Here is a 21006-nt window from a genome sequence, read left to right on the forward strand (position 1 = left end):
GATTAAATTATTATCAAACATAAGATTTGAAATTGACGCGTGGACTTTAACAGTGACCTACTTACCACCAAAGGAAGTAGTCAACCATAAAGAAAAACCCAAACCAGCCATCCAGGTGCGAGTTCTGTCTGTGATTTTTGTTAACAATCTGTAAAACCCGATTAACAACACGTTCAAACTTAACTTGCACAGTAAGTAGCAATCGTACAGCATACATATATTTCAATGAAGAAACAAAAAGACTTGCATGATGAAAAAGCGCTTTATTGAAGATTTCTTTGTTGAAGGGCTTTTAGATTCTTGATTTTGCGTCTCCCTTGGTTTCATTCCTTACCTTAACCTTTTTTCTCGAATCAATTTGTCTTTTTTTGGTTCGAATTCGACATCTCAATTCTCAAATCAATTCCAATTCATGTTCCTCCAAGGCCCAAGCCACCACCTCTTCCAAAGCAAACAAAAGAAAAATGGGGATTGGGGAGGGAATAGATAGCCAACCCAGCTCACATCACATGCTGGCTGCAGCTGAAATTTTAAAGAAACAACTGAAAAAAGCGGGAGCTTCTTTAGTTTTAGATTAGAATCATTCGATTAGATGCACTCGTTGGTACAAGTTCACGGCAATGCCGGCAGTTGCATAGTCAGCTACAAAGCTAGCTAGAGAGTACACAACACAGAGGAAACAAGCCACATACGTGATAAAGAATTAACACATGTTATGTAAGTTTTAAAACAAACTAATAAGACTATTATTACTTCCATTTTGTCACTGTGGTTTATCAGCCGCAACATAATATACACCTCAGTAATTGCATGCAACAACACTATTAAACAGCACTGTATCGTAAACAGCCATTTAATTGCTACCCTCAAAACCCTGCTGCATAACATCTTCTATCCTATGTACACGGATACCCTCTTGCATTCAAATTCTAAAGGGATTAAATGCATTTCCCCAATAGCACTCTCAGGTCAAAACAACTGACTTCATTCTGGAAGTTTCAGCCGGTTGAATAACACAAGGAAGCTTTGCTGTGGAACAACATAAAGGAATCCAAGGTCTGCACCTCTGGCATACGGCTCCATGCCCTGATTATATATATATATAATCAACAGCTAGTAAATACTACAAAAATAAAGCCACTAAAATAAAAAAAAAAAAACACAAAAAGAAAGCAGAACAAACAAAAAACCTGATTCTAACTCATTTTGTGGATAGGTACTTGAAAAAGAAAAAACAAAAGCAGAAACGAACAAACCAAAAAAGTTCAACTCATTGTGGATGGTTACTGAGGCAAGATATGTGAATGTGAATTGTGGATGGTTATTTCATTTGCATTCATTTTCTCCCATGAGAAGACTATACCTCCTCTCTCATCCAAGCCCCCAATAAATGGACCATCAATCAGCCGAGCAATACTCTTCATGAGTTCGTCATGAAAGGTGAATTCCAATTGGCCTAATCATCTAATTGCATTGGTGAGACTCAACCATAAAGCAACAATCATGAAATTCAGAAGATAACTTTACCCCGCCACTAAGTTGGAGCAGTTCACCGTCAACCCATTGTGGATTCTTAAATCCAAATTCTGCTATTCTACCTTGACCTTTGTAACTTGCAACCTGAACAAGAGATCTTTCCAATCAGTTGCCATCAGAATATGCCTAAGCACCGATAGTCCCTACATAATCAAACTCACAAGAATTGATCATTCAAACGGATGGAGCACAGTTAATAGAGTCACATCTGATATTGGACTCCACATGCCATGGCTACCTGAATCCCAGCTTTCATCTAAAAAGAAATGAAAGACTACTAGGGAATCTGGAAAACCATATTGAAATACACAAACCAAAATCTCCTATTTTAAAAATATAATTGGCCCATGCAGAGCAATCTACAGGAATATCATAATGCCTGCTTCAGACTGCTGCAGAACAAATTTGGGTAGGGGGAAAAAGAAGCAAGAACAGGAATTACCACTCTAAGTTCATCTGGATACATCCCACTGTTGGGGATACGACTCATTTTACCAATTTTTGCCCGAAAAGTTACCTGTTACAAGAAATACATATTTGACTAAACAATATAAATGCATGTATATCGATGTAAAACAAACACGATGAAGTTAAATTCTACAAACCTGACCAGCAGGAACGTTCAAATCCCCTGTCATCTTTACTGCCTCAACATACTCAAAAAACTCCACATCTGACCTTTTGTCTGTGTCATCCACCCCATGCCAGTTACCAAATTTACGCCTCAACTGTACCACCTCAGTGCCGTAAGGGCCAAAGGCCCCAACATAAAGGCCTGCATTTCAACCAAGCATTCTCATCCTCACAGAAATTGGTGGTTGTTTACATAGGAATCCCTGGTTATATTTGTTTTCACTCTAAGGGGCAGATAATATGGAGAAACAAGTTTACCATCAAATGGATCCAAATCATTTCTAGGGGTGGTGATCCAAGTGAAAATTGTAGTTCCAGATAGTCTATTTCGTTTCTGAGCCTGACTTACAGCTAGCTTTACAATTTCGTGCACATCTCTAGAAACCTAAAAGAGTTAGCAACCAGTCAATTTATTTTCAAGAAAATATTCATAAGACAACAAGTTTGCACCTAGATCATGATTGAATTTCCTTGAAATGTAGAATACAATAAAATTCGAAAAGGAAGCAACAATATCTCCTCATAAGAATACTGTTCTCAATTATATATAACAACTAGTTTCCAGATGGTGACGAACCAGTGGCAGATGTGAGGTCTGGATATGGTGGTGCTCCAACAGATGGTTGTGAGGACAAAGGAAACATCTATTTGGATATTCAGGTTGTTACTCGTTAGTATGCTTAGAGGGTTCAATTTGCCTGCAGCAAGGGCATCAAGAACCTAATTACAGCAGTAGATTTGGCCTCAATCACCATAGTGATTAATAGCAAAGCTGATGGATCATGGTGTTATTGGGTCTAAAAGCCTCACAAGTCACAAGACATCATATTTCAGAGGCTGATGCTACTTAGAGAGAGGAAAACAATATGAAGATTTAATATCTTCCTTTATCTAGTAGGTTACAAGTTTTTAATGTATTCCCACCCCCAAAACTCTCTGACACACCCTGCACCTTTTTGTGAAAGCAGCATTGAACAGCTTGTATATCCAAGAATGTCAATATTTCCTTTTAACAATATACATACTCAAATTTACCTATAGAAAGATCTTAAACTTGTACATGGTCAACAAATGAACGAAATAAAAAGTTGATGTGGAATAGAATTTTTTATTTGATAATTGATATGGAATAGAATATTTTTTGCAAGCAACACCCTTCTAACCTTTAATAATTTCCAAAACTACATTGATAGAAAAATTAGGATGCAAAACTATCAGAAATGGACCATTCAAAATGTCAAATAATATCAGTTCTATATCAAAATAAAAGTATAAACTTCATCTTAACTCACCTTTGAAGGAACCTTGTCTACACCCAAAAATTCCTTAGCAACATCAAGAGGCATGAGCTCAGAAATACCATTAGTTGCAATAGCTGCAACTCTGACCCTAGACACTTTACGTTCTCCAATGTCAGAATCCTCACTTCTCCTTGGAACATGATGTACAAATTAATCCTTTTCAATATCCTTTATTTCAGCTGGGAATCGCATAAACCCATCCTCAGAAGGGGTATCCTCATTGTTATGTAACAACCCACCAATAAAAACCTTCATGGCCATATTGTTTTCCTCTTCCCTTGTGTTGGTATCTCCTCCAGGAGCAACCCCCTCATGATGAATTTCACCCAGGTCAACTTTGTCTGCAGAATTATCAGCAGATCCTGCCTTCTCATTGTCCTCCTGCATTGGCTGCTCCACACTGTCACTACCCTCTACTATCTCCTCTGGAACATTAATGTTCATGACTTTGACTTTTAATCCTGGAATTTTGTCTTTAAGAAAATCTATAACTCTTTCTATCCCTTCTTCACTAGCATCCTTAACATTGTTTGCACTCTTTTCGAGTTTCTCTGCCTCATCCTCTTCATCCACTGAAATATCTTCTGCAGAAGAATCGGTGGCAGAAGTGGTTGGACCATTTGATGATTTTGATGTCGACAATGTAGAATTTGATGGCCTTTCTTTGACTCGCTGCAAGCATACTACCTGAAAGAGATTCAATATCAATAGCAGTAGGTATAAATTGCAATAGAAAACCTAGATTACCTGACAAAAAGGCCATATGATGTCTACTGACATGAAATTAGGAGGTAATAACATGCCCATAAGGCAGCATCAAACAACTGATGAATACCACTTAAGTAGCCTCTTACCAGTTACTTTAGTCACCATACAAAACAATGCAATAAATTAAATTTTTTACAATATAATATATTATTAATTTTCTGTCTTTATTTTTTGGTGGTGGAGAGGGGCGATATTTTACTCTTCACATGAGAGCAATGTTCTATGATACTGTAGTGAGAATGGGCCAAATAGGCCTTAGTGTTCTTTATTTCTTTTAAGTAGTATTTAAAAGTTATGTTTCTTAGTTATAGGCCTTAGTTATGGGCCGTATGGGCCTTCTTTTATTTTCTTTAACTATTTCTTTAGTTCTGGCCGCCCCATTAAGGCCATCCAAGTAATTGTACTCAGACTTAGAATTATTAATAAAAGTGATGAAAGGGGGCTAGAGAGAGAGGTTCAAATTCTTCTTTTCTCTCTTCCCTTCTTTTCTTCTTCCACAACCTATTGCTGAAACTTCTTTCTCTTTCTCTCTTTTCTTCTTTTCTTGCATTATCTGAATTACTGTAAGTGTAATTTTCAACTGATACACCATTATAGCAAGTCCTTAAAGCCTATTTAATGGTTATTATAGAATTCTCTAAAATGATAACCGACATCCCACCTTATGTTTTATGTCTTGTTGGCATCATTTGACACACACACATAACAAATGCATATGAAGGGTGCCACACAAAACCTATGGAACCAACCAATTGAAAAAAAACAAAGAAGTTATACATGTACCAGCTAAGTCCATTAGGACAGCCACTGCTGGTTCTCTGTTTGCAAGAGTGAGCCTAGTCAAATTTAGTATTTATCCAGTCAGCTAGAGACAAAAACAGATTCTGTATCATCAAAACAGACTTCCTTGTGTCTCAAGCAAAGCTTTAATTAAATATGGCAAATACATATATTACCTGCATAATGTATGTATTATTGGAATCTTTGACAACAAAGATTTCGAACAATGGAGTCCCAGGAGTTGCGGTGACCAACTGCCTGAAACAAACAAATGTTACTGATGTTCAATGGTAAGTAAGAAATTAGATAGAAACATTTAAATTAACCTCCACCTTGAACCGTAACTCCTTGCCACAAATCTGCCTACACCAGGGGATATTTGTACTAATTTTCCAAAGGGATCATCAGAATCCTTTGAACAACCCACCCACCACCCTACCTGTAAATAAAGAGAAAAAGGACATTAATAAGTCATACCAAAAGCTTCATCTAGAGATATTCATTATTGTGATTTGCTGATTACAATGTACTATAGTCGAATTGAGCTGCATCTTTGTACTTAGCAAGTTAAAGATTGCCCACTCAAACATCTTGTTGTGGCTGCATGTATGAGCACGTGGCAGCCAACAGAGTAGGAGCTAACAAAAAAAACAACAAAACCAATTCAAAAAAGAAACTCCTGTAATGCTTAATTCGCCAGTTTTCCACAACCAGTTCGTTGAAAAGTTCCTCTTGAAAACACTAGTTCAACATACCATGTTACCAACTCAGCATATAATCAGATATACATGCTATTGCTAACATGTCCATGCTATTGAATTCTACATTTTCAAAGTTTTCTCAGCACAAGACCACTAACTAGTTAATAAAGGCCATTACCCAATGTTGGTTCCAGACTTCCAGCTACTGGGGTCTAGGGAGGGGTAGACTGAACACAGTCCTAACCTTTGACATTTCTTGTACAAGCTACAAAGTGGTCACTCTCAGACTCGAACCACTTTCTCACACTTGCTAACATGAGATTTTACCATTACACCAAGTAATGGAGATCACATACAGGTAAAGAAACAAGTGCCAAAAGCTAGCATGCATCAGCATTTCCTAAGCTCCAGAACATGCATACAATGCAAGCAAGCATCTGAGTAGCTTCAGTTAGTTTAGTGTCAATTCCAGGCCAACTAACATTAAAGGCACTTCAAAATGTGTATTGCACATCCATATTGGACATAGTATACTGGAAAACTTTATCAGGCACTTCTTGTGTGCCCAAGTTTTCCCTGTTGGTCATGTAAGAAAGAGACGATATTTAAGTTCTTTATTTATAGGATTACAAGATATAATGACTAGAAAAATTACCAGACCACTTCCTGTGAGTTTACATAATACTGATGCATCACGGTAACGCTCTTCATCAATCGCATTCTGTCAATCAACAGAATCGTAAGATTAAATCTTAAAATATCATGCTAATTCATACATAATGCAACTAATTCAATCAATGAGCTAACCTTCAATTGTAACATAATTTCAGCGATAGCATCCTTAGATGTTGCCTCAGCAATAGCTGCTTTCAGTTTTGCAGCTTCCTCAAAGTCTTCTTTCTCAATTGCATCTTCTAGTTGAAACTATAAGAAAAAAATTACTGTTGAGAATATGTGGAAAGAGATAAATTTTGGTATAGGAATTTATGCACCCCTATAAGTATGATAAAAGTATCAAAATAACTCATTCATGCACGTGCAGATTATTTCATGGCAAATAGATAAAAGATCACCTTTTCCATAAACAAATATCATAATTTTCTTTAAACCAGAAAACCAGCATCAAACACTGAATCAGTGTTGCCAAAAACTGATCAAAATGTTTTATAATTCACATAATCATAATCAACCTATAGAGAAAATAGAATAAGTCTGTCCCTTTAATCAGCAGAAAGGTTAGTGTTTAGTCTAAATTTTACAAACTTGAAGTATGCTGCAAGGCTGCAAAGACCCTGGAAATGGAGAGGGCAAATTAGTGTAGAATGTCATATATATATAGGGGAGTAAGGGAGTGCAATAGAAATGGAGTGTTATTTAATCAGATCCTTGTACTCCCCTCAAGAATGTAAAGCATGTAGAAATGGAATCCAAAGTGAAGATAACTTCTCGATAGAAATGTTGCAACAAATAAATGAGTGTGACAGAGAGATCAGTTTTTTTATCATGTTTCACTGAAAATTTTGAGCAATAGAGAGATGCACGCTGATACATCAATGAAATTATTACTTAAGGTAGTTGAACCCAACAGACTTAGGCTTGAACACACAGTTGACCTGCCCTTTTGATTTCAACAGCATCAAGTTTGCCAATATTCTCATAACCCATGTGTGCATGGAGACCATGAAATTATCGCACCTTTTTAGGTCTAGTGGTGTTAGAATTGATGGCGCCTGGCTGCACTAAGGAAAAAATTTAGTAACGGAAAGGATAGGGTTTACACATTAGGGCAGAACTCTGGGGAGTCAATTTTGATGGGAGCTCTCTTGGAAGTCTGGGACTGCCAACATTGGTGGAATGTCCTCAAAGCCTAATGGATGTGGATATGATGAATGATGATGGACCTTAGTGTTGCAGATTCCACCAAAAACAAAGTTCTTTCCCTCTTAAAGGTACATGGATAGCCAACTAGCCAAGAGAGCAAGATTTGCTTATTTTTCAAACAGATTTGTTTATTTAGCAGTTCAGGGAATTTGACTAATTCTACAAGATCAAGCCTAAAGTTGGGAAGGGAATCATAAGATTTGGAACAGTAACTTAAATCTTAATGAAATAAGGAAAGTTTCAATCTCTGTTCCTACTCAAATCAGATGGATCCTCAGAAATGGACAGTATGATAGATGGTCTTGCTAGATTCTGGGAAGAGAAGGATATTTTATGGTGAAAGCTCTTTATCTTAGTTTTGTTTGGGGGAGGGAGATGCCATTGCACATTTATACATCCTTTGTTTAGATGTTAATGTATTTCTCCTTGCCTTACAGAAAGAAAAGAAATTGAAAAAAGGGAAAAAATCTCTTAGAATCTAAATGCTTCACAGCTGAACTACACACCTATTAAGAATGTGGTCAAGCCTTTTATAACTCTCCTCTTTTTCCTTTCTTCTTGTTCATGGAGAAACTATGACAAGAAAAAGCTGTGCTCACATGGTGCAAGCCCCTCAGAATTGACCTCTATAGACTATAGCTTGAACACAAAATTTGACTTTGTAAATTGGTGAAAAGGGGCTACAATGGGCCTTGGTAGTTGTAGCGTTCTATCCAAGATATTAATCCTTAGTTAGGTAGCACTCTCTTTATTTATTTAATTTTTTGTACAATAGCTTATCCCTGACCTTGCAGGAACCTTTGTCTCTCTTTTTCAAATAAATTCTTGAATAAGTATACTTGTATAAAGAGTTTGCCCGTGTTGGCTTTCAGACTTTATTAAGGATGACCTGCTAGTGTTTTTTGCTTTTTTTTTTCTGTTTTTCCAGTTTTTTCTTTCTTGTTTTGTTTGGCAGCTGGCTTTTAGCTTGTTTTTTTCTTTCGCAGTTCGTCTTTCCTTGTTGTGTCTTTGTTTCTGTTTCTTTTTTAATACAATCAGTTGATTACCCAAAAAAAAAAAAAAAAAACTATGATACTGGAAATGCATCATGTTTAAAAATCAGATAACCAATCAACCGGTATAATAAAAGTGGTAAATGGTAACCAATTAGCAGGTATTCATCAAAATTCACCCCAGGGGGTTGATTGGTCAAAGTTCTTTGACATCATACCTTTTCAGCATCATAGATGTTGCCTTGTATACATAAATAATGTTTTAGTGACAATTCACCACATTGTAAAATATAATCCATGTTTTACTCCACAATCTATGCCTATAAATTTGAATTGAGAAACAATTGCATTGCTTGCTTATTTTCCTTCAGCGTCATGTAAAAGATGCACTTTTCTCTTAGGCTCTTTCAACATGCACTCTATGTTCTGCCAATTCTTTATCTATGTCAATGAGTACCGGAACTCTGCATTTATCCCCATAGATGTTCCGGAACTCTGCATTAGATTATTTATTATTTACAAGGGTATCCTTTGACACAAGAAAAAGCACTAGCATTGATGCTTTTAGATTGCAAACGACAAAAATAAGCTTAATCAAGTAGCACCATAATTCATAAGCTGGAACTAAATTCCCCAATTGCAGTTAGGGACCCATTGGAGGAAAAATGCAGAAACCACACACAAATAAATAAATATATAAACAAACAAAAGAAAAATCCTAATAGACGAAATGAGAGGCCTAAGGAACTTCAAAACTAAAAACCTAGATAACAGAATTAAGGAATAAGAAAAGAATTAGATTATATTATTCATTTCGATGCACTCAGTAGAGGGTAAAAGGTGCCAAAAAGCAAAGCAAAGACAGTACGAGTAAAAACATTTAATGAAACAACAAAATAAGAAAGAAAATGGGAACCTTGAGAAGCGATGAAAAATTATCGGCCAGTTCGACTTCTGAAAAATGACGACTCCAGCGATTCCAATCCCAGTCCAAAGAGTTGCTGCAATGGCAAGAAAGGCTAGAATTCTTTACACTTCTCCACATGTATTTATTTTGAATCGAACCCGCAAAGTTCAGATTACTCCCTTTGTTCACCGGAGAATCAAAACATGAGCAAAATTGACGTGGCGGGACTGCGTTTCGCAGGCCCCATGCGTTAGCAACCGCCATTTGTATTCCTCCCTCAGCCTCTCCCTCTCCCACTGTTTGTCCCTTATACGATAATTTGAATGGAAAGAGTTAGTGAGGTGGGGAAATGGAATGGACCAAATGACTGGATGGCGCGTGTAGAACTGCAGAGAAAATTTTAACTTCTAAAAGGACTACTGGATTGGAATATCTACTAAAAGAATATCACTATTTTGTCTTGTGATTGGAATTACATACAAATACAAGCATAACTCACTAGTTACGTATAACGCGGAAGACAGTTTGCAACTTTGCACTTTGCAGTAGGGTTTCTAAGAGAAGATACAAAGGATACCCCGAGAAAGAGAGAGAGAGAGAGAGAGAGAGAGAGAGGGAGCCCACCAGTGTACATCCTCTCACCCCTTGTTGCCGCGGACAGGGGAGTGGAGAGATTGTTCTTCTTCTTGTCCATCGGAATCGAGCATCAGAGTGAAGTTGCTTCAAGGCATCAACGGCTACACTAGAGAAGTAGAGATGAATCCTCGCTGACATTATTGGTGGAAGAAACCATTGGACTTGTCTCCATCATTTACCTTGGGTTTTAGCGCCTAAAATATCAACCTCAACCTACACTGAAGGCTTCTTTTCTCCAGTTCTTCAAGCGCGGCTCTATAGAGTTTCGAATCCCCTGCAATCGGTAAGATCTATAACCCAGCAGCATCAGTCTCAAACCTGGAAGGTTCTATTAGGGTAACTGTCACAAGCTTCGATTAGGAGCTTGACCTCTCAGAATCTTGCCCCATTGACCACTCCAAGTTTTTATTGGATTTAAGATCACTGTTCTTGTTGCCAATCACAACCAACGACAATAAGTGAAGGGGTCAAGGAGAGGAGGAAACTCCTAACTTGATTGCGAAGGAAAGGAGATAATAACCTTCCACAACACACAATGGCAACGCAGTACAGTATCAAGCTCGCTATTAGTCTGATTTCTTCTCATTTTGGTGATCTCGTTGCTAAAGTATGTGAGTGCCTCCTGCGAAAAGGATCCCTAACCTTAGCAGACATAACTCGATTCACCGAACTCCCTCAAGCTCAAGTGAAGAATTGCCTACTCGTCTTAATCCAACACAATTGTGTTCAGGCTTTTTCTATCCAGATTGAAGGTGGCGTTGGAGCTGCACCTAAGGTAATTACTCAGTACACTGCAATTTTTGATAACATTCTTCACAGAATGAGGTTCCCTAAATTCTTGGCAATTGTATCTGAAGAACTGGACAAAGAGTGCGAAGAGATTCTTGAAGGTTTGTTTCAACATGGTCGACTTACTTTGGAACAAATTATATTGCGAGCAGTATCAAACCAAAATGAAGGAAATTCTACTGTTCAAGATGCTGTACGAGAAAGCTTTGTTAGACTTGTTAGTTCCCATTATGTGGAACGTTGTCCAGCTTCTGAGCCTTTTCTTGCCCCACCAGATGAAGAGGAAAATCCTACCAAAAAACGGGCCAAGAGTGCTAGGTTGGCTGAGGAAATAGAAACTTTAGAAAAACGAGCTATATCAGCCGCGGCTCCCTTAGAATCTGAAAGATTTGCAGTTATAACGGATACTGGAACTGATGTGAAATCTGGAGATAGATCAGGGAGCCGTTTTCTTGATACAGCAATTGGAGAAAAGCGCAAGCATGAGGCTTTGGAGATGGATCGAGAAACTATGGCTACAATTTGTGAGAAAGAAGTTCTTTGGCGTGCTAATTTTGAGGCATTTATACGTCGTTTAAGGCATAAGGCTTGTGTTGCAAATGTCAGAGCAAGGATGGATGATGGGGCTTGCACTGTCTTAAATGCAATGCTGGAGGCAACAAGAAATGCAGAGAGCAGAATTAAAACAGAGAATTCAGTTCCCTTGTCAATGGATGCTATTTTAGCAGAGGTGATGAAAAGTGAAGGAGGCCGTAGTATGACTGTAGAACGTGTTAGAGCTGCCCTTGGACAATTGGGCTGTCGCTCCAGTCCAAGAGGAGCAGAAGATTCTCACAGTGTTGATTTGAGGAACATTATTGAAATGGCTCAAAATGATGAAATGGAATCAATTGTTCTGAAAAGATACGGGAGGGATGCCTATAGGATTTTCAGGTTACTATCCAAGACTGGCCGCCTGGTTGAGACTGACAAGATTTCAGATATCACATTTGTAGACAAGAAGGAAGCACCCAAGATTCTTTATAATCTGTGGAAGGATAATTACTTGCATATGGAGAAACTAACTTCACAAGGATCCAAGCAATCGGACTTTTTGTTGTGGAAAGTGAACAGAAGCTCTCTTTGGAAACAAATTTTAGATGAAATGTGCCATGCTGCTTTAAATTTGAGTCAACGACTAGCTTACGAGTTTGAACAAGAACATGAGATTCTGCAATTGCCAAGGGAGAAAAGAGTTGGAGCTCAAGGGAAAAGATTTGAACGCATAAGAAAAGTTAAGGTAATTTTGGAATCATCCCTTATGAAGCTTGACGATGCTATCATGCTCTTCCATGACTTTTGAATGTGCAACTCATATCAATGTTAGCTTAGTTGTTTATTTTTTTTTTTCACTTTGTGTAGAAAATTACAGGTATGCTTGATCTAACACTTTGAACTATGGAATACATAGAATTGATTTCATGTTTAAATCTAACCAAAGATTAACACCAAAAAAAGAACATGAAGATGATAATATCTTTTATTATATATGCCCACACTCCACAGAAATGGTTTTTTTAAATCCACTCAGAATTTCAGATCTGTTTCACCATGAACTACTTGTCTGCCAAAAAAAAATTAATAAATAACTGTTAACTTAGTCAATGACCTGATGACCTGACCAATTGAACCGTTGTTCTTTGAATCATTTGACCTGGTCAATGGATCATGGGTTAGACATTAATTTTCTTATCTTTTGTTTTTCATATTTGTTATCAGTTCATTAATTAAAAAAAAAAAGATTTATCACACCTTCGTCTAATATGATGAATATATAATATTAGATATATGCTTACTTTTTCTACAAATTTTCTGTAGTTATCTATAATCTTTTTTTCCTTTTACCCATTTTTATATTTATTATTTAATTGTGATATCATGGGCTTACCCCTTTTAACCCATATAGTTGAACTATCAACTGTCCACCCAAATGGGCAATTGATAATACAACTGCTTTGGACCTATCCATTGAAACCATCTGCCTTGGCGCTTTGGACCTATCCATTTAAAATACAGCTGCTTTGATCTCCTCTTTTTTTTATAATTTAATAAATTTTATTAGATACCAAAGATAAGAAGTACAAGCATCCCAAGGAGAGGCACAAAGATGCAAAGATGCCAAAAAAAAATGCCCAAAGGCACAAAGTACAAGCATCCCAAGAAGTACAGCTTTCCCGACTTACTAGAATAAGTTACAAAGATGCCCAAAAAAGACCTTCCCTGGATACCCCTTGTTTGGCCAATGAATCAGCCACAGTGTTTGCCGACATGCTTACCCATTTAACATCCACTCTTATAGTTTTAGTCAGCCACTTCACACTTTTGAGGAGGTCTTTATATCCCCATATGGCAGTGTTCGAATTTAACAGCCACCCTACTACCACTTCACACTTTTCCACCCCAAGCTGGTTAGCAACCTAAATCCCTTGAACAGCAGCTAGTAACTCAACTCTTGTAGAGTCTCCCACTCCCACCAGTCCTCTTCTTCAAAAGATTTTTCCAACCAGCCCATTAAGTCCTCAGGTAACGTAGGCCACTCCAACCCTTCAACCCAGATGATTTCATCAGTAGGCTTCCTAAAGACAGATTTGAAATTGTCCACAAAGCCCTTGCTATCTCTCCTAGTTGGGTTAAAACCTCTCTCTCTATCTCCAATTTGGACATAAAATTCTTCCTTCTTCTTTCATTGGACATAAAATTCTTCCTTCTTCTTTCATTGGCCTCAGCGCGAAAGAAATTTGTGTCTCTATCTCCCTCTTTGAGCCATCTATTCCTTGATTTTTGCCTCCGACTGATTTCTTCTTTCAGTAAGATATTCTCCATTTTTTTTCTTTAAGGACCATCTTAGCTCTCTATCTCTTTCCTCAAATAATCCTTGCATCTCTTTATTGTCCAACTCTCCAATATGATCATACACCTCTTGTTTACTCTCTTCTAGTCTCTCAAAATGCAATTCATTCCATTCCTTGATTTTTATTTTCAGCCCTTGTAATTTCCTATGAAATTCCATTCCTTTCTAGTGTACACTAGGCCTTTCCTCTACCCATCACTCTTTTACTTTTTGAAGAAAACCCGGATGGCCTAACCACATTGTTTTCAAATCGAAATGTAGTAGGACTCCATTCTCTCAAATCCTCCTTGTAAAGTGCAATCGGCCAATGGTCTGAGGTTACTCTATGCAATGCCTTTGATACTAATCCACCCCAATGCTTCTCCCAATCCCTAGAGAATAAGAATCTACCTAATCTTGAGTAGATAGGATTAAGTTGGAAATTTGACCAAGTAAAACTGTGATGGGCAAAGGGCAAGTCCTTGAGTTCAAAGGAATTTACAAATCGATTAAAATTCCTCATACTAGTCGTGATCCTTTGCCTTGGATTATTTGTCTCCTCTGAGAATCTAACAACATTGAAGTCACCCCCAATACATCATGGTTAGAACCCACTCAAACCTTTCTCTATAACTATTCTTCCCACATCTCATTCCTTTCTATAACTATTCGGTCCATACATATTGGTTATAACCCACTCAAACCCATCCTCAATCTGTTTACATTTGACAGAAACAGAAAAATTACCTATCAATTCTTCTATCCCTTCTAACACTTCATTCCTCCAAAGTGTAATGATGCCTCCCAAGGTCCCCCAAGAAGGGGTCGCCGCCCAACTTATACCCCTTGTCCTCCATAGACTTATTACCCGTCTACTGTCAAAGTCAATTAGCTTAGATTCCTGCAGCAAAACCAAACCATTCCGACTTATAATCCTCATTTTAAAGTTCTATTACCTCCCCTTGATACTAACCCCTTTTATTTGCTTCCTCTTCTTTTTCCCCTCTTCATCTTTCCCCTCTTCCACTAAATTCCTTATCCCCTTCAACATGTAATCTTAGTCTTTCAACCTCACTCAATTTCCTCTTCCATATCTTCTCCCCTTCATTTTTACTAATGTAGGCTTTCAACTTATTGGGATCCTTGAGATTACAGCCTAACTTTCCAATAAAACCAGCAACTGAATCTTTAGCTTCTTCGAATTCTTTTTCTCCAGCCCTGTTCCCATTAAAGTTCTCATCCCTGTCATCAATTCTTTGCTGTCCTAATTCTGATAAAGCTCTCTCAAAATTCCCTATCATCTTTTCCAGTTCTTTCTTTTTTTAATGCCTCTAAAGAGTTGCAAATGAACCCCCATACTTTGTCTCCTTTTTCCTTCACTTCCAGTGATCTCTCCCCCTCAGATTTTGGGCCTTCCCCTTCAGCCACCTTCAAAGGAACTGAAAATTCATGGGCTCTTGGATTACCAGGAGAAAAGGACACCGGAGCACATGTTTCAGGCACAAAAGAGGGATTAGTACAAGAATCTGAAATGACACCAATACCCGAGTCCAAAGGGAATTAGGGGAATGGTCTAAAATTGCTGTCGATACATTCTTTGTTTTCCAGTTCAGCTCAGAGTTGGGTGCAGCATCTTCCACTATAGGTGTCACCGAGTTGGGTTGCCAGCCACGACACTGTTTCTACTTGGACTGCTAGCTAGCGTCTTTCATTCATCCCTAACCGGCGTGTCTCTTCTAGGCCGTTGATGATCTGAGTTACTCTCTTCCCAATTCCCTTCCAATTTTTTATATTTGGGGTTTGGACCTCCCTCTGCCAAGATTTCAGTTTCCTCCTCTGGTTGTGTCCTCTGCACAGTTGTGTTGCAACTTCCTTTCATTTCAAGAATTTGTTGAGGGTAAGAAAGATTGCCATCATCTTCCATTTCACTGAATAGTAGGGTAGTGTATCACTGAGATCCTCATCTCCTGCAGCTTTATCTTCATCAATACTTCCTATATTGGAAGCCTTCCATTGACTGGACTTTCACCGTCATAATCTGAACAGGGAACACAGTCTTCAACACCATCCTCAGAATCCTCTGACCTTGCTCGAACATAATGTGGGTGAGGCCATTCAATCTTGGACCTTGAAGGACTCCTTTGTCTCCACTGCAATGATGCCTGCGGTGCTTTCAAGTTTTTACTCGAAACTGGTTTTGTATTGGGTTGAGAAAGAAGGTAGACCCAAGTTCCCATTTGCAGAACCTGTAAACCTTTTGTTGGTCACATGTTTACTAAAGATGCCACGTGACCCTTCCTCTTTGAACTTGGGCCCAGCATCCATTCACTCTCCCACCTGGTTGAACCAACCCATTAAAATTTTGATTCACTTTTGGGTCTTGTGGGTCAGTCGGTCTGTGTTCAAAATTGTTTGACTGCCACCAGTCTTTAAACTTGCCTCCACCCGGTTGACAGATGGCTGCACACCTTTACATGCAATCACCTGTGTGAAGGAATTAATATGAGCCTTCAGATTTGGCTCCTGTGGTCTGTCATTCCCATTAAACCCAGGTCTCTGTTCATAGCCTTTCCAACTTCCAGACTTATGATCTTCCATTCCTGTATAATTTCTTTTCAACTTCTGTTTCTTCTCTTTCAGTATGCCATGTGTACAACATCTCTCCTTGTCAGCATCATCTTCTCCACTGGCGCATCCTTCCTTCCACCACCGAGCTTCCATGGAGGAAGCAATCCAGGCCTTGTAGTCAACACCATCGACAAAGATCTCAATGAATTGCGGTACCTGTTCTGCCCGTGCCCCTGCTATTTTCATTTTTGCAGCATGAAGGTTCTCCTCCATAGAGTTTCACCATCTTCGGAGAAATATTTTTTTCTAGACAAGGATGGAAAGGCAGACCCAAAATCCTCAGACTGATGCCTTCTGTTGGCTTCACAACCTTTTCACTTCTTAAGCAGTCCCATCTATGTACTGTCCCCAAGTGTTGCTTAGGGCCTGTTCGTTTGCTCTGAAACCTGACATCTGAAAGTGCAATAATTACATTAAGAGGTATATTGGTATTGGTGAACTTTTCTTTCTTCTGAACTCTGAATGCAGAGAGTGTTCTAAATTCTGAACTCTGAATTCTGAAAATTATCAAATATCCATTTTGACCCCATATATGAGAGTTTTTGTTTGTCCTTTTGGGGGTATCATTGGAAAACAAAAAGTTGTATTATTGCACTTTAAGAGATAAGGGATAAAGAGAAAACGAACAACAAATTTTCTCTTAAAGTTAAAAGATTCCTCTTAAGTGATAAGAGTTAAGAGGAAAGGAACAGCCCTTAGTCTCCACCAAAGTAAAATCTGGTAAATTTTGTGGGAGTATAAGCAGTGCCTTGTTGTCTTTCAAAGGGGAGAATCTGTGACATGCCTGTTATTTTAAGCTTAAATCCCTTAAACTACCCCTACTGTCCACAAAATTGACAAACTGTACCCTTACTATTTACATATTGTCTTACGCTACTCTTAAGTTTTCTGACAATTGTCCAAAACCTCCCTTGCCGTTAATTTTCCATCACACTCCGTTCACATGTGACATCATATGAGTGGTATTTTTTTAATTCCTAAAGTACCCTTATTGTTCACCACTGTTGTTGGAAGTTGCAGCGGTGGTGGTGATTTTGGTATCGTCGTCTGCAACGGCGGCCACTGCAACTTCCAAACGGCAAAAGTTTGGTGAGAAGGAGGTGAAGAATGAATTGGGCCGGAAAGCCATCACAACTCATGGCTCCCATCTTCATACACCTCTTTCTCGAATTAGTTGCTCATCTTCTGTTCTTAAAACACGGAAGCAACAAATCTACTATGAGAAAAATTGGGAAAAATTGGAAATTAAAATCTACCAACAAATCTATCGATATCGAACTGTCTACCTCCCTATGCAGCTTGTACTACAAGAATCCACTCTTCTTATAAAATGTCCAACATATCTCATCAGTGATCACCGCCACCGGCAACATTGGAGTTTAGCGACGGAGAACCCCCCAGGTAATTAAAACCATACTCTTGTTCCTTTTTCTCTGTTTTGCTCTCAATCAACATCATCACCATGCCCAGTCTTCTTTCTTTCAGTTGTGTTTTCAGATAGGGGGAGAGTTCAATTTGGGTGCAGAGGACCATTTCCATTCAAGATGCCGGAATCCAGTGTCGACGGTCCCAAATTTGGATAACCACCAGCTGCCTTCTCACACTCTTCCCCCTCCTTTATCTTATCCTAGTGACCCAGAAGATGCCTCTTCTGTGTCGTTATCAGCTAGTAATCATGACAGCATTACTCTAACTCAAAAGGTTCATATTTCTCTCTCTCCACTTAAAACGATCAACAAGAACAAGAAAAAATAAACAAAAGCCTTCCTTTCTCTTTTTTCTGTTGCCTTCTCTACTCCTCTTCCCCCTCCTTCAAGTTCCAACAGAGATGAATTAATTTGTAACCGTTGAAAAATTCTCCCTTCTACCTCTTAGAACTTGAGCCTGCAATACTGATAAGGATGAAAGGAAGAGAAGCATATGTGCAGTAGGAAAAGGTCTCCTCCCCTGGTGGTTCAGACATCAAATTCAAGAGAAATATTTCCCCTTATGCTGATCTTTTTTGTGGTTCGATTTGCTCTGCTAACCTGGTGGTGTGACGAAGTTGCAAGTGATTCAACCTAATTAAATTTGTTGCTTTGATTCTCAGTTCGGAGGGGGTTCAAGAAATTCAGTTCTCTACGACATTATAAAAGGTTCGTATTGGCAGTATTATATTATACATAAGAAATTTGCAGCCTTTTTAACAGTAAACCCTCTGATCTGGTGCATATGGGTCGGCTGCAATCCAAGTTGGATGCTGGGTTTTGCATGAATGGACAAGAAACATGGAAAATGACTTTTAGTTGAGTTATTCACGTAGGCGGTGTTTGGCATATCTGGGTTTTGCATGAATAGACAAAATACGTATTCGTTGATTCATCTCGTCGGCAGCTGCAGTGAGGCAGGTTTGAGTCTCATATCAAATATGGTTTTGGGTTTTGGAAGTTGCATTTGGGAAAAATTAGAAATCATGGGTTTTCATCAGTTGGGTTTTATTTTGTAAATTTGATGAATATTAAAGGGCAAATTCAATGTTTTGTTTTCTTCGTTAGTATTTACCGGTGTGTCAATTGTCAGAAAACTTAAGGATAGTGTAAGTCAATATATAAACAGTAAGGGTACAGTTTGTCAAATTCGCGAACAATAGGGGTAGTTTAAGAGATTTACCCTTATTTTAATATTCCTTCAATCTCTTGACACAGTCTGGTCCAGTCTTTAATTTCCTCATTGATAGCACCAATTTATTTTGCCACCTATTTAGAACCATTAGCCCACAGTATAGGCTTTACTGGCCTTGCCACAACTATTTTATCCCTTCAAGCAATTTCAGCTTCCATCACATTCACCGAGGTAGTATTAGTCTTTGTCACAGCGACTTCCTTCAGTTCTCTTTTCTCCATTACAGTTTTTCTGGATTCAGCCTCTAACTTGGAATACTCCTGTATGGCCTTAGCCATTTGCAACCACCCTGAAGCTTCCCCTCCTTCTCGAAGGCAAGTGTATTGTTTCAGGCCTTTCCCATAATGCTCGTACACACCAATGAAACGACCTTTTCTATTCTCCTTCCTCTCCGCAAAATATTTCCTGCCTTCCTCAAGGTGGCAGTGCTTCCAGGTTTGCCCTGGTTCTGCTTGTCTTGCTCCTTCTAGTATCTTCATAAACCAATCAACAGCCTTACCTACTAGAATCATCAAAGCTTTCCTCAACTCTACTATCTTCAAAGCTGCAGCTCTTCTTGTCCATACTTCCTCCAGAACAAACGTATTTGCCTCTGTCTTCAGTATTCTTCTCCATTTTCTTACCGGTTTAAACTTACTTCTATTGTCTCTCAAGCTCAGAAAAGGCCAGGATAATCTCTTGAATAGAGGTGTGGGAATTGATTCTTTAGAATGTGTACTTTGTAACAGGGCGGATGAATCAGTTGATCACCTGTGATTGCATTGTAATTTCTCTTCTGGTGTCTGGGAGGAAGTCTACAGGCTGTTAGTTTTCAAGGGTTGTTACCTAGTGTCGGTGGAAAGCTTCTTAAAAGGGTGGAGGAAAGGCTATCTGGAAAATAATTCCTGGAGCAGTGTTTTGGACTTTATGGCAAGAGAGGAACTCTAGAATTTTTCAGAATAAAGGCAGCCAAGTAGAGGATGTATGGCAAAAAAATGTGCGCAAATTGTTTTCTTGGTCATCAGCTCAGTTTAACTTGAGCAGATCAGTTTACAGCTCCCTTTTTGAATATGTATATCTTTTTGTAATAGGCTAATAGCGAATGGGATGGTGGTATAGTTTTTGTTTTGTACTCCGTGTACAACCTCTAGTTATACAGGGTTTTTTCTTTCTGTTTTAATGAAATCATACTTTACCTCTTCTCTTGAAAAAAAAGAGCTCCTTGTGTGGTCACATAAGAACAGAGCATGGATTAAAGTCTTGTCATTTTTATCAAAGATTTTACATAATAGGTTATCAATTTGTTTTTCTTTTGTAGAGATTTGAGCTTACAGCATTGGCATCTGCATTTCCCAACAAAGTTGTTAACTTTCGGCTCAGGAAGAGACCAAATGGTACTCCAGAGCTTCTTATCTGTTGTCATCACACCCCTTAGAGGATCTACAACTTGAGATTCCTTTGCTAAGAAGTATGCTGACCAGACAGAGAACCTGCCTTTTGGGTGTGGAGCTCACACCAGCCAAGATTTTCTGGATCAAAAATTTCTTAAACTCTGTTGACAAGATTTTCATTGCCACCACAATAAAAGCCTCTGCCAGTTGCTAATTTTCTCTTCTACCCGATCAACATTGATATTCAAATATACGGTAGCAGTGGCAAGAGCGTCTGCCCACGGCCCACATTTTCCGTCTTCTTATTTGCACCCTTGTGTACATTCTAACCAGTAACCACACGGTAGCACTGGCCAAGTGGCCAGAGCGTATGCCCAGTAAACTTCCCATCCCATTCACGTGCACCTTGTCTGGAAGCAGAAATTTTCCCAATTGAACTGAATTAATTATTGGCCAAGAAAGGATCTAATAGTAGTATGTTAGCTCTCAACCTATAATCAGTATGTTGATTATTTGGAAATGGGTTTGCTAGCCGGGTCGTTTAGTAAACTCTA

General features: G+C 38.6%; 1 protein-coding gene and 1 pseudogene across 10 annotated transcripts; one reads left to right on the plus strand and one right to left on the minus strand.

Moving 5' to 3' along the window:
* Positions 1-689: 689 nt before the first annotated feature.
* LOC148862842 (protein EXECUTER 2, chloroplastic-like) lies at positions 690-10054 on the minus strand (annotated as a pseudogene). Its single transcript, XR_016110041.1, has 11 exons — positions 9509-10054; positions 6527-6643; positions 6375-6440; positions 5351-5457; positions 5195-5276; positions 3462-4157; positions 2428-2554; positions 2142-2311; positions 1979-2053; positions 1528-1620; positions 690-1086 (listed from the first exon to the last, which is right to left on the minus strand). The product of XR_016110041.1 is annotated as a protein EXECUTER 2, chloroplastic-like (transcript).
* Positions 9993-20666, plus strand: LOC148862843 (RNA polymerase III subunit RPC82 family protein). Of its 9 annotated transcripts, none has more exons than XR_016110042.1 (3): positions 9994-12203; positions 18511-18808; positions 19811-20378. XR_016110042.1 is itself a non-coding variant. In XM_088978662.1 (3 exons), exons 1-3 carry the CDS (start codon positions 10671-10673, stop codon positions 19888-19890), a joined length of 1659 nt encoding a protein of 552 aa, XP_088834788.1. In that variant the 5' UTR covers positions 9994-10670; the 3' UTR covers positions 19891-20378. The 9 variants fall into 9 exon arrangements, 8 of the variants coding, with proteins under 8 accessions (XP_088834785.1, XP_088834788.1, XP_088834786.1 ...); XM_088978662.1 differs by having other exon boundaries at positions 18511-18556; XM_088978660.1 differs by lacking the exons at positions 18511-18808; positions 19811-20378 and adding exons at positions 17720-17822; positions 17907-18504.
* The last annotated feature ends 340 nt before the right edge of the window (positions 20667-21006 follow it).

Source organism: Nelumbo lutea, chromosome 3, assembly GCF_056320005.1.
Source record: "Nelumbo lutea isolate HS-2025 chromosome 3, American lotus-T2T, whole genome shotgun sequence".
In the NCBI taxonomy this organism is placed as follows: domain Eukaryota; kingdom Viridiplantae; phylum Streptophyta; class Magnoliopsida; order Proteales; family Nelumbonaceae; genus Nelumbo; species Nelumbo lutea.